This window comes from Melopsittacus undulatus, chromosome Z (assembly GCF_012275295.1).
Source record: "Melopsittacus undulatus isolate bMelUnd1 chromosome Z, bMelUnd1.mat.Z, whole genome shotgun sequence".
Taxonomy (NCBI): domain Eukaryota; kingdom Metazoa; phylum Chordata; class Aves; order Psittaciformes; family Psittaculidae; genus Melopsittacus; species Melopsittacus undulatus.
Window position 1 is genome coordinate 52,890,475 of NC_047557.1, and position 12,299 is coordinate 52,902,773.

Sequence of the window (12,299 nt, forward strand, 5' to 3'; positions counted from 1 at the left end):
TTTTATGCTGAATGCCCACACACCTTTCTTGTTGTACGTGGAGATAAGCAAAGGTTCCAACAGAGAAAGGAATTCAGATGGCTCATTGAGACTGATACTTTAACCATCATAAACAAAGCTTGTGTCTTCCTATACGGTAGTCAAAATTAATTTTATGGTGGAAGAATTTGGAAGGGGCATGTGTAAGGCAAGCTAGTAGTATGCTCTGAACACTGAGGTTTTACAGAAGGATGTCCAGACGTGATTTCAAAGGGAAAGGGAAGACAAAGCTAGTTACCTGATGTGTAGCGTTGCAGTGTTACTAATACACCTTTCGGCTTTACACCTTCACCTGACTTCATGCAGAGATATAAATTTTCAGCTTGTTTGTGATTATGATCCCTCAGTTCTTATGATCAATACCTGCTTTGACCATCTCCTTAAGTTTCTTCACTATTTCAGTTAGCAATCCCAGGAGGAGGGGTTATATGAAATAGAAGAGGGAGGGATGGCAAACTACATGGGCAGCACATGGTCCTTGGATAGCTGGTTTCTATCTCTACAGTGATACCAGTATCGCAGCTGGCTCTTTCTGGGGGTCTACCAGTAGACTGCTTTTATACTAGAAAGTTCATGTCTTACGTCTATAGGAGTCTTAGCTTCGACTCAATTGCAGTTAAGCTAAGAGTGTTCAGTTTTATGCATTAAAATGTTAAGGTTCAAAGACACTGCTTCTGCAACTGGTCCTCTGAAGAACTGGCTTCTTATTAGGCACTACTGAAATGCTTATTTTTTTTTTCTCCTCCCTGGGATTTATTTTCTGATCATTTGAACATTTCCTGCCCATAGTGTTTTTTGGTACTTCCTTTTACAAATTGACTAGATTGCTACCGTATACATGTACAGTACTGTCTGAAATCTTTGTGCTCCTGTAAACAACGTGCAGGGCTAAAGTGTGTATTTTTATATATATGCGCAGGTGAGTTGATGTTTAAAGGAATGCCTTTTATACAGGAAAAAAAGGCATCTTTGATTTACTATTCCACCTCTTTTTTGAAGGTTGAAAACTTGCTTATTAGTAACCAAGGGACAATTAAACTTTGTGACTTCGGTAGTGCTACAACTATAGCTTACTATCCTGACTACAACTGGTCTTCACAAAAGAGAGCACTGGTTGAAGAAGAGGTAAGACTGTTTTAATGTGATTAATCTTACTGTCATCAGTGGATTCATTTGACTGTTAGTCTGATATTGATTCATGGAAATTCTAAGACAACTGAAGATGGTTTCAGTTGTAATGTTTTTTGTAAAGCTTTGGTTTTGTATTTGTGTTGCCAGAGTTCAAACACTGACTGCAGCTGTAATCGTAGCTCTGTAGCTGTATATACAAACACTGCTTCAACTTGAGCAATGTCAGTTCTGCAATGTGGTGTGAAAATAGAAGTGATTTCTAGAGCTTCTTCTAATTGCACATTTAACAGAAAGTAAAAAATTAGTTATGCCAGAGTGATTCCCTTCTCGTCTCTTTTTTCAGTTGAATGGTTTAAATAAAGAAGTGAAAAGTCTGCTCAGTGGAATATAAATAGACACTATGGCAGTGCCTCTAAGACTACAGTGACTGTCAAGCATGCACTGTGGTTTTGCAAGTACATTTTTTCTTAGTTTAGAGTACTGCTGGTAAGTCTAATGTAATGTATCAGCTGGACTCAGAATTAAGTATGGAGAAATACAGTGACACTTAAAATACATGTGCTTGATTTCTCATAACATAACTACCGTATGAGCCCCCTGTTTTGGAATTCAGCATCATTGGAGAGCAACCTGTTGATTCCTGGAGAAGAAATGATGATGATGTACTACTGTCTTGTATAGCTATGCAAAAAGATTATAGAAAAAGTCTCTTGAAGGATCCCTTTGAACACAGCTTAACTCTTTGTATGTGTTTACTTTGTTACTAAGTGTGATTAAGTCAAAAATACACACTGGAGCATCAATTCACTACTTGGTTTATTGGCTTTTTTTTTTCTCTATTTGTGTCCATATCTCTTTCTGTCTCATGTAGAACAGTAATTTTACTTAATGTGCTTTGCAATTTAGAAGGACTCTTCAATATCACTATTACTTCTTTGAATACTGTATTTATATGGCCTTATATCAAAGCTGTTGTGATTATTGCAGGATTCATAGAATCATAGAATAATTAGGGTTGGAATGGACCTTAAGATCATCTAGTTCCAACCCCCCTGCCATGGGCAGGGACACCTCACACTAAACCATGTCACCCAAGGCTCTGTCCAGCCTGGCCTTGAACACTGCCAGGGTTGGAACATTCACAGCTTCCCTGGACAACCCATTCCAGTGCCTCACCAGTTGAGGGCTTCTGTCAAGTATTTCTGAAATTAATTTTCAAAGTAAGAATGCTATCCATTCTATATGGGAAGCTGTTTCCTTGGTTGACTGTCATTAGAGCTTATTGTTCAAACTTCTGTTTCAAGAAATTCTGTCTTCTGCAGATCACAAGGAATACAACACCAATGTACAGGACACCAGAAATGGTAGACTTGTATTCAAATTTTCCAATTGGTGAAAAACAGGACATTTGGGTAAGAAATTTTTCTCTTGCTGTATCATAGCTGCTAATGTCATGTTTAAACTGAGTTTGTAGTCTTCATGTTAATTTGATTAAATAAAAACACTGAGATAAACATGGGATTGATTGTCTTACATCAAAATGAACTTCAGTGATGAACTATGTATCTAAATATTAAGAGAATATTTAGAGATGGGTATTTGAGGTTTTCTCCCAGATCTAGGTAGTTTTCCACTGTGAGAAGGAATGCTGAACTTTATAATTCAGTAGTATTGTTGCCTAGTTGAAGCTTGACATCCTAGATCCAGAATACTTGCAGTCCTTAGATTTAAATTCTTGCCTTTTGTGCTCTGCCATATGTGTAATCCTGGGACAGCCTGTTGTGGAGTTAAAGATGTTTGTGTCTAGGTACTCCATCTAGATGAAATACAGACAGTGAGGATGAGAGTAATGCAGAGATCATTCATGGTTTTTGTAGAAAAGATGATAAATTGTTAACATTCACTGAAAAATCATAAGCAGATATTAAATAAATTCTCAGTTCTGTCTTTCAGCTGTGTAATACTGTAGTAATGCTGAGATAATGCCCAGTCATCTCATGCTTAGGGACTAATTGTATGTTTTTTATAGAGGCAAGTATCAAGTTGTTCAGCTGTTACCTGTATAGGCAGTATGTTAAAGACAAACTAAGAAAATGTAATACTGGTGCTTTAAGATTTTTTATTTATAATCTCAGAACTTAATTCAATTTCTTAAATTAGTTACAATATACTGCAAAAACTTTTATTCAGCTTCTACAGTTGTTGACAATTTTCTTCCAGTATGTGAAGAAACACCAACAAAAATACATTTTTCTGAACATTTAATCACTTTACATGTGCTTAAATACTGGAAGTCTAGGCCAAAATTACATCTAGGTAAACATAAAGGTAGAAATATGTTTAACAAAAGCCTCACTCAAAAGGCTACAACTTGTAGTTAGGATAATTCCTCATCCATTAGTATTAACATGGTGGTTGTCTCCTACTGTGTCTTTGAAAGATCTGCTCCATTTACTAAGTCTTTATTGGACCATGTTGTTCTGTGTGTTTTCCATTACACACTGGTTTCAGTGAAAATATGCAAAGTATCTGGTAAGAGAATATTGCACTGTCTCGGAAAGCATAACTAATCTTGTAGTTTGTGGTTAGGATAAACAAAATTACTTTCCCTAGAAGGCAGGTGGGGTGATAAACACTCCTGGTTGTGGTCACTGTGCTGATCACAGTGTGAGCTTGGATGGCCCTTCATACACCAATCTATGAAAAAACAAGAGTAAGATTTGGAACACATTAACTAAGGAACAAAATTTCAAAGTTGGGTTTATAAAAAACCCAAAACACCCCCCCAAAAAAAAAGATCCAAAACAAAACAAAAAAACCCTCCCAAAAAAGTCACTTCCCATCCCCCAAAAAGACACAACAAAAAACCCAAACTGCAAAAAAGGGGGGGGGGGGGGGGACGACAAAACAAGCCAAAAAATCACACAAACAAACCAACCTTATAGTCAGTGCAAGACACCTAGCAGGTAAACTGAATTATCTCTTTACATCTCATGAAGTTTAATTCTTTTTTGGAAGTATCCAGGTTGAATCACAATTGGTGTTTAAAATATTTTAAATGTATCACTTCTGCAGTCCTGCAATGCAAAAGTTGAAGATAAAGCAGAGGGAATGAAAAGCATTCTCTAGCAATGGATGCAAAGATCAAATCTAAGTGATCTGTTCATTTCCTGTGTGTTCAGCTGATTGCCTTTGTGGTTTTTTTGCTGTGTGTGGCTGTGGATGCTTGTCTTCTGATGTGCATGGTGTCATTTTGGACTGTGGGTGTCTTTGGACTGTGGTTTGGACTGGTGTGTTTTTGGACTTTATTCCTCCAGTTAAATTATGGTCTGCCTTACTTCTTTGTAAACAGGCATTTCCATAGCAGAATAGGTAGTATTTCCTGTACTCTGCTGTGGGATGAATTAATCTGAATTTACGTGATCCTTCAGTGCATACATTATGAAGAGCTATATATCAACAGACTGACAAATCTACTTGCTATACAGTAACACAGAATTAATTATGTGCAGTTTGTTTCTGTCCCTGGGTTGAGAGACTCATCAACTAAATATCAGACCTTTTGAGACTTAATAATGTTCGAATCTTTGAAGCTCATCTTGGGATAAATTGGCAGTGAAAGAGAGTTGGAGGTTGAGCATGCAGAGGACTGGAGGCAGTGAGCAGATTTCTTATCTAATGTATTCACTAGCTTGTTTTGCTTGTGGGGGCTATAAAAGTCCATATGCTGAATTAACTAAGATGGGGTTCAGAAGAACTTTGAGGAGGAGCTTTCCAGTCCTTTGTGTAAACATTTGGAAGCATTGGATGTTTTATAATAAAACTGTTATAGGCCAGACGGAACACACTTCTCTTACTGTTGTTATTACTGTGTAGTTACTGTTATTATTGTATAACTGCCATATTTAATCTGTTAACTCATATGAAAACATAGAATATATCAGTTTACATTTTCTTAAGAAAGAGATGAAATTATTCTAACTAAACCATAATAGCCAGACTACTCTGAGATAAGAACTGAAAACTGACTTGTGGGTAGTTGTTCCTTTGTCAGGATGCACATGTGTCAAGTTTGGATATACCAAGGTGTTTGAAAGTTCCCAGGATTAGTAGTCCTGATTTTGTGATTTATGAGACTTGAATGAACTTGTCTGAAAATGTTTTTAAATATTATTTGGTTTAAGCATTGAGTAGCCTTCTGATTGTGGGAAGTAAAGGGGCTGTCATTTCAGGCTTATTTTCTTAAAATCTTTACCAGAACAAGTGTTTCAGAGACTGTCTGTCCCCACAGTATCATTTTAACTGATAAATATTTAAATGCTTACATAGCAGGTGCATTGCATAATGAGTTAGAAATGCAAAATGCACGATGAAGTTATGAAAAATTCACAGCCTCTTTATAAGAAAAATCTCTGTCCTTGAGCATGTTTGGTGCTGCAGGACTACTCATTTTTGTGTACTGTAAAATTCATAAAATGGATTTATTAGAATTATTTTTAAAAAGACAGGAATAAAAGAATCCCTGAACCTGAAAAATTCCATAAATGGGAAAAACCCCACAAACCTATTTAGTAGCAGAACTGCTTCTTGGAATTCTCTAATTGACATGCCAAACAAATGAATGTTTCACTAAGTGTTCTGTCTTAAGAAAAACATCAAAAGTGTGAAGCTGAAAGGAGTTCTAAACTGAAGTGAGTGTGAAGCTGATCTCTAAAGCTCTGGGAATATATAGAGTTGCATAAATCAGCAGTTGATGATTGAAACCTGAAATTTGCAGACAGCATTAGGAAGCTTAATCAATTTCATAGTCTAAAATTCTCCTATAAATATTACTGCCTGAAATAAAACCAGCACAAACAAGAACAACCAGGCAATAGGGTAATGAATCAGAAAACTGGAGTTTATAAACTCTTCTCATTCCATGATAAGCTTTACATAAAGAAGGTGGATGTCGCAGACCTTGTTTTGCTTATGGCTGTGAGAACCTTCCAGTTTCCTCCAGGACTGTGGTGCTATCTCATAAGATAAAAGATAAGGTGTAGAGGTTCAGGATAAGGTGTTTCTTTGTCATTGGGTCAATATCCTTGTATAAAGTACCAACACTCCTTTGAGTGGTGGAGGAGGAAGAGGGCAGAAAGTGTGTTCATGCCCTTGTCCAGGCTACAGCTGCTGAAGGCAGGAGAACCAACAATTGTAGTAGCCACCCTCTGTTAATATGGGCAGCCCTGCCTCCCTGCCTGGGGCTTACACCAAGGTTTTCCATTCCATGCCTCCCTCATGGCTGGGAGACACCCATCTGGGACAATAATGCTGGTTACTGCAAGCATTCTGCCCACACAGGTGGCCACTGCTACGTTGGGGCTAGTGGTGGGAGCTCAGTCTCACGGTACCCCATGAAAACAGAGTTCCCTTTGCCCATGGTGTTGGGGAACTTCCAGCTTCCTATATAGCACCATGGGGTAAGAGCTGGTGTTACCTGTTCTACGGACTGTTGACAACTCTCCAGCTTTGTGGCAGAGGAGGAAGAGGACTTCAGTGTGTTGTGGTCTGGTGGTTTCACTGTCTTGGATGTCCGGCTATAGTTCAAAGTAGCTGCTGTCCATCACTGCAGGCAGGCCCTGTCTCTGTGCCCACCTTTCCCTGTCTTTGCTTATCTGGTGGTTCATCTGCCAGTCTGGGCTCATACAGCCCTTTTTATACCACCCAGGGCTGGCAGTATAACCAGCTGCCCCTGTGAGTGTTCTGGTTGCTGCAACACCACCATGCCATCTGTGTACTGTTTGCTGGGCAAAGGATCTGGGTGTCCAACCCTGAAAAGTGGTGGTGAATGGAGTTAAATCCAGTTGGTGGCTGATCACAAGTTGTGTTCCTCAGGGCTCAGTACTGGGGCCAGTTCTGTTTAGTATCTTTGTCAGTTAGCTGGACAAGGAGATTGATTACATCCTTGGTTTGCAAATGATACCAAGCTGTGGGGAAGTGTTGATCTACTGGAGTATAGGAAGGCCTGTATCAGCAATAGTGTGGCCAGCAGGGCCAGGGAAGTCATCATCACCCTGTATGGGGCACTGGCGAGGGTGCACCTTGAACCCTGCGTTCAGTTCTGGGCTCCTTGCTGCAAGAGAGACGTTTTGGTGCTGGAGCTGGTCAGAGGAAGAGAAACACAGTTGGTGAAGGGTCTGGAGCACAAGTCTTCTGGTGGAGCAGCTGAGGGAACTGCAGTTGCATAGCCGGGAGCATAGCAAGCTATAGGACAAGAAAAAGTGCTTGAAGTTGCAGTAGGGAATTTAGATTAGAGGCTAAGATATATTACTTCCCCAAAAGGGTTTTCCAGCATTAGAAGAGGCTGTCTGGGGCAGTGGTCGAGCCACCATCCCAGGAGGTGTTTAAAGGATGTATAGTTGTAGTACTTAGGGATATGGTTTAGTGGTAGACTTGGCAGCATTAGGTTAATGGTTAGACTCTGTGATCTAAAGTGTTTTTTACCAGCATAAATGATTCCATGATTCTATGAAGTATTTCTGTTTAACTCTGTCTAGGCTCTGGGCTGTATCCTGTACTTGCTGTGCTTTAGGCAACATCCATTTGAAGATGGAGCTAAACTTCGCATAGTCAATGGGAAATATGTGATACCTCAAAATGACACCCGCTACTCTGTATTTCATGATCTTATTCGTAAGTTTACAGTGTTACTTAATTTTGTGTCTTCATGGATACATTGTATTAATGACTGTTGACGTGGGATGATGAAAAAGCTTAACTTCTTGGTTTGCTAAAAATTTTAATCCATTATAAAAAAAAGTTAAATGAAATTTAAAACTTGTGGTTTTTAGTTTTGTTGCCTGCCTTGCTTAGGATCTGAATTAGGCCATAGGAACAACTAGTGCTTTTGTTTAGTTTCTTTGAATTTGTGTTGTTTTCAGTAGATTATTAGAAACTTGAATATAAATATGTCTTCAACTCTAACAGGATTAAAGTTACTTCTGATGTTAATCATCAATTGATTCTACAGTATATTCTTTGAAATACTCTTAACCAAGATGGGTTTTTTTTTGATGGATACCCATTATGACAATTATATTTGGTTATGGATTTAGCAATTGCTTTACTCTGTTTACATGCTTGGTTACTTATTGCACTGAAGTGCCCTGAAGAAATTAATACATGTGTGGAGAAAAGCTCTGAAGGATTTCTTTACTTTGAATCTTTTTTTTTTTTAGGTTCTGCCTTGAAGGTGAACCCCGAGGAGAGACTATCAATCACTGAACTTGTGAATCAACTGCAGGAAATTGCAGCAGCTAGGAATGTGAATCCTAAATCGCCCATCACAGAGGTAAAGATGCCTCATAAAGAGTATTACTGCTTAGGTCTCCTTTATCTCCTCTTCTATCCAGTAAGTGTGAGTTTAGTAACAGATGTCAGTAGGTGCCTTGTTTCTTAGTCTTTTGAAAATTTCACACTAATTTGTTTTGAAATTCAGTTGAATTGACCTGCATGACTTCTAAGATTTAAGAACTTTTGAAAAGGTGCCTTTTAAGGCACAGAGCTTACATGACATGCAAGGAAACTAGTTCTAGTTATTATTTGTTGAAAAACTTCTCATGTTCTTGGGTCATTTTTTAACATGCAAGTGCTCTGTTTAACATGCTGTATTTAATCATAGTTGCACAAAAAAATCTAGTATATGAAGGCTTTGCATACACTAATTTGAAACCCACTTAAGTATCTTCTGTCCAATGCTTAATTTTCATAAAACTGCATGTGTATCAATTCGTTTATCTTAACTTCGTGGCTTTTTCCTGAGGTTCAGCTTGCTTGTTCTCGCCATGTAAAAGTAATTTACAAAGCATAGTAAGTTGGCTAAATTGACAAGAGAATACAGTAACTATTAATCTTCTCAGCTCCTGGAACAAAATGGAGGCTATGGAAACAATGCTCAGCCTCGGGCATCTGTGACCTCCATTTCACATGGCTCCAAGCCTGCAGGACAGCTCAACAATATGTACAATGCAGGTAAGTGTGGAAAAAGACAAAATCTTAGTGTAAAACCAATTGCATAACTTCTGAGGATGGGGGAAATCTTTTGGGAGTTTAGACATCTCGCACAAGTACTAGCTATTTTGCATTTATATTGCCGTTTCTAACTTTATTCTTTCAGGGTTTGTTTTTATGTTGATGTATGTAAAATTTGAATTTCTGAAGTTCGTTGCTGGGCAAGATAAAATTTGATTTCCTATATAAAGTAATTGAAACTAAAATGCATTATTGACCTATGAGTATGAAACAAGTCAACTAAAACTTGATGAGGGTGCACATACAATAAGTGGTAATATTCTCTAGAACAAGAACAGTGGAGAAAGTAGACTTCAGGCAATAAAACCAAGTAAAAGTGGATTATTTTGATATCCAAACTTCCTGATTCAGTGAGGCAGTGCTATTTTAAAGTGTTTTCTGTAAAGTGGAGAATTTAAGATGAGTTTAAGTTCAGACTTTTAAAAATCTTTCAGAAATGCTGTATTTTAACTGAAAATATGTTACTTTAACAGAAGTTACTGAAAATAGTACATATCGTTTGTGTACAATATTGGATCATTAGGGTAAGGAAGTGACAACTGACTTTGCTTTCTAAGAACTATTTAACATCAGTTACAACTTAAAAATAAAGCAGCCGTTCTGTGGCTTTTGGTATAACTATGCTAAAATGTGCTTGGTATTTAGCTTCAGAAAGTCCAGTAAAGAACTACAGAAGCAATTGCAGGGATTTAACTATGGACCACAGTAGTTCATTAATGTTAAGGAGTCACTGACCTGACATGTATTTATTTTAGCCTGCAAAAAGCATGTCTGAGGAATAAATACTTCTGTAAGTATCTGGGGTCCTTCTCCCCCTTTTGCTTTCTTCCCCAAGAGACTTTTGATGCCCCTGTGATAGTTTGAAGTGTATCTGGCAGTGATCATAGTCTAAAGCTATTTAGTATTTTCACTTCCAAAAAACTAATGTCTAACAGCCTCAAAAGTAAAAAGCAGTATCTTAAACTCAGTTCATTTGATATCTAGTCAGTAGTTTCAGAAATAGCTGGTATTGCCTCGAGTGCAGCTAATTAAGGGAGTATTGTGCAGGTAGGCCTTCAGGAGGTGGTTGCACCATAGAACATCAAAGGTGAGAAGTTGTGTTCCCATCTGAGGAAAAAATAATAGTTGCACTAGCAATACTAAATTCTCAACCAAAACATGTTTCTACAGCAACATGATTAACAGCTGACATCTGCATTCTGTGAAAATAGATATTCTAGAGTTCATTCAGTTGAAACTAATTGCACTTAATATAGTAGAGAAAATGAGAATTTGATAGGCTTATTTGCATCTGATGTCTTATTAAAAAGCAGTTTCTGTACCCATCATATGTGGATATTGAACACTTCAATTAATGTAGAAGATATCAAAGGATTTAGTGTGAGGTATCCCTGCCCATGGCAGGGGGTTGGAACTTGATTATCTTAAGGTACTTTCCAGCTCTAACTATTCTATGATTCTATGATTATTTTATAGAATCATAGAATCATAGAATAGTTAGGATTGGAAAGGACCTCAAGATCACCCAGTTCCAACCCCCCTGCCATGGGCAGGGACACCTCACACTAAACCATATCACCCACGGCTTCATCCAAACTGGTCTTGAACACTGCCAGGGATGGAGCATTCACAACCTCCCTGGGCAACCCATTCCAGTACCTCACCACCCTAACAGTAAAGAATTTCTTCCTTATATCCAGTCTAAACCTCTGCTGTTTAAGTTTCAGCCCGTTACCCCTTGTCCTATCACTACAGTCCCTAGTGAATAGTCCCTCCCCAGCATCCCTGTAGGCCCCCTTCAGATACGGGAAGGCAAATTTTGTACTGTATTCAGTTTTCCTTCTAGCTTGATATTTCTTTCTTGATGTACAGAATTAATAAGGATATTGTGCTTGAAAAGTAACTGATTCATGACAGCTACTTTTGAAGCCCTGCATTAAAATGTGTCTGCTGGGGGTGCTTAAGTAGATTTGCTAATGATTATCTACACTTCAAGAGATCGATACTAAAAAAAACCCAATAAAAAACAAAACAAAAAAGCAGTACTTTGCTGCACTGCCAATATAAAATAAATGCTTTACTTTCAGAGTTTTTTTACCCTGTTTTGTCTTAAATGCACCAGTCAATTACAATGTGTTAAGTAGTTTGCTAAACCTCCTGACTTCAGGAAGTATTATGCTTTGCATAAGTCATAGTTAAGCAGAACTTTAGAACTTTGAGCCTTACAATGAGGTGTAGTCTGTGTCTGCATTCACTCCCAGATTTATTGGCAACTTGCTTTAGTATGGAGCCCATTCCAGGATGTGACTTAAAGTACAATTATTTTTATTCAACTACTCTAGGCCTGACCGTTGCGGAATGTGACCAGACTTATGGAGGGTTCTTTGATATTCTGAGGGGTGGAACAGAGCGATTTTTCACTAATATTAAGGATACATCTTCCAAAGTTATCCAGTCTGTGGCCAAGTGAGTAAAAAACCCCAAACCACCAAACTTAAATTGTGATGGTAAGAGTTCTAAATGAAGGATTGGGAGCTTACTCCAGAAATGATCAAATTCAGTATCATTTTCTAAGTATGAGTTCTAAGAGCTGATAGGTAGCTCTGAGATTTTATGAATTATATAAATACTAGAATTTCTTTAGCAATTATATACTAGAAATGAGAATACTGGGGACAAAAGCCTTTCCAGAAGTACTGCTTTCTCTGCTGCATTTTAGGTACTAAAGCTTGGAAGAGATGAGCAGATGGGGGCTAGAGCAGGGTGGAGAGGTATGGACTATCATGGTTCAGAATGAATTGAGTGAATTATGTATAAGAGAGGGAGGAAAAAAGGTGGTGAAAAGTACAAATAAAGGAAATGGGGGCAAGAATTAAAACTGCAGGGAAACAGTGTATCAGTCCTTCTGTCCAGTTTAGTTTGCAGGTGGAGTCCTGTGCCCTCTAAAGCAAAGTGAGAAAATCTGCAGTTTATCTCCTTTGCCCTATATTGCATGGAAAAACACTCTCACTGTTTTGATGTATTTGTTCTCAGATATCTTGTGTGTGATTATTTTTTTT

The 12,299-nt window shown here is 38.0% G+C and overlaps 1 protein-coding gene across 1 annotated transcript in view; it reads left to right on the forward strand.

Moving 5' to 3' along the window:
• GAK (cyclin G associated kinase) overlaps positions 1–12,299 on the forward strand; it is a 74,631-nt gene that overhangs the window by 17,585 nt on the left and 44,747 nt on the right. The window contains exons 6-11 of the mRNA XM_005154872.3: positions 1,039–1,164; positions 2,493–2,582; positions 7,707–7,842; positions 8,388–8,500; positions 9,069–9,180; positions 11,583–11,706. Of these exons, the coding sequence (XP_005154929.2) occupies positions 1,039–1,164; positions 2,493–2,582; positions 7,707–7,842; positions 8,388–8,500; positions 9,069–9,180; positions 11,583–11,706 (701 nt within the window). The remainder of the gene's footprint in view (positions 1–1,038; positions 1,165–2,492; positions 2,583–7,706; positions 7,843–8,387; positions 8,501–9,068; positions 9,181–11,582; positions 11,707–12,299) is intronic.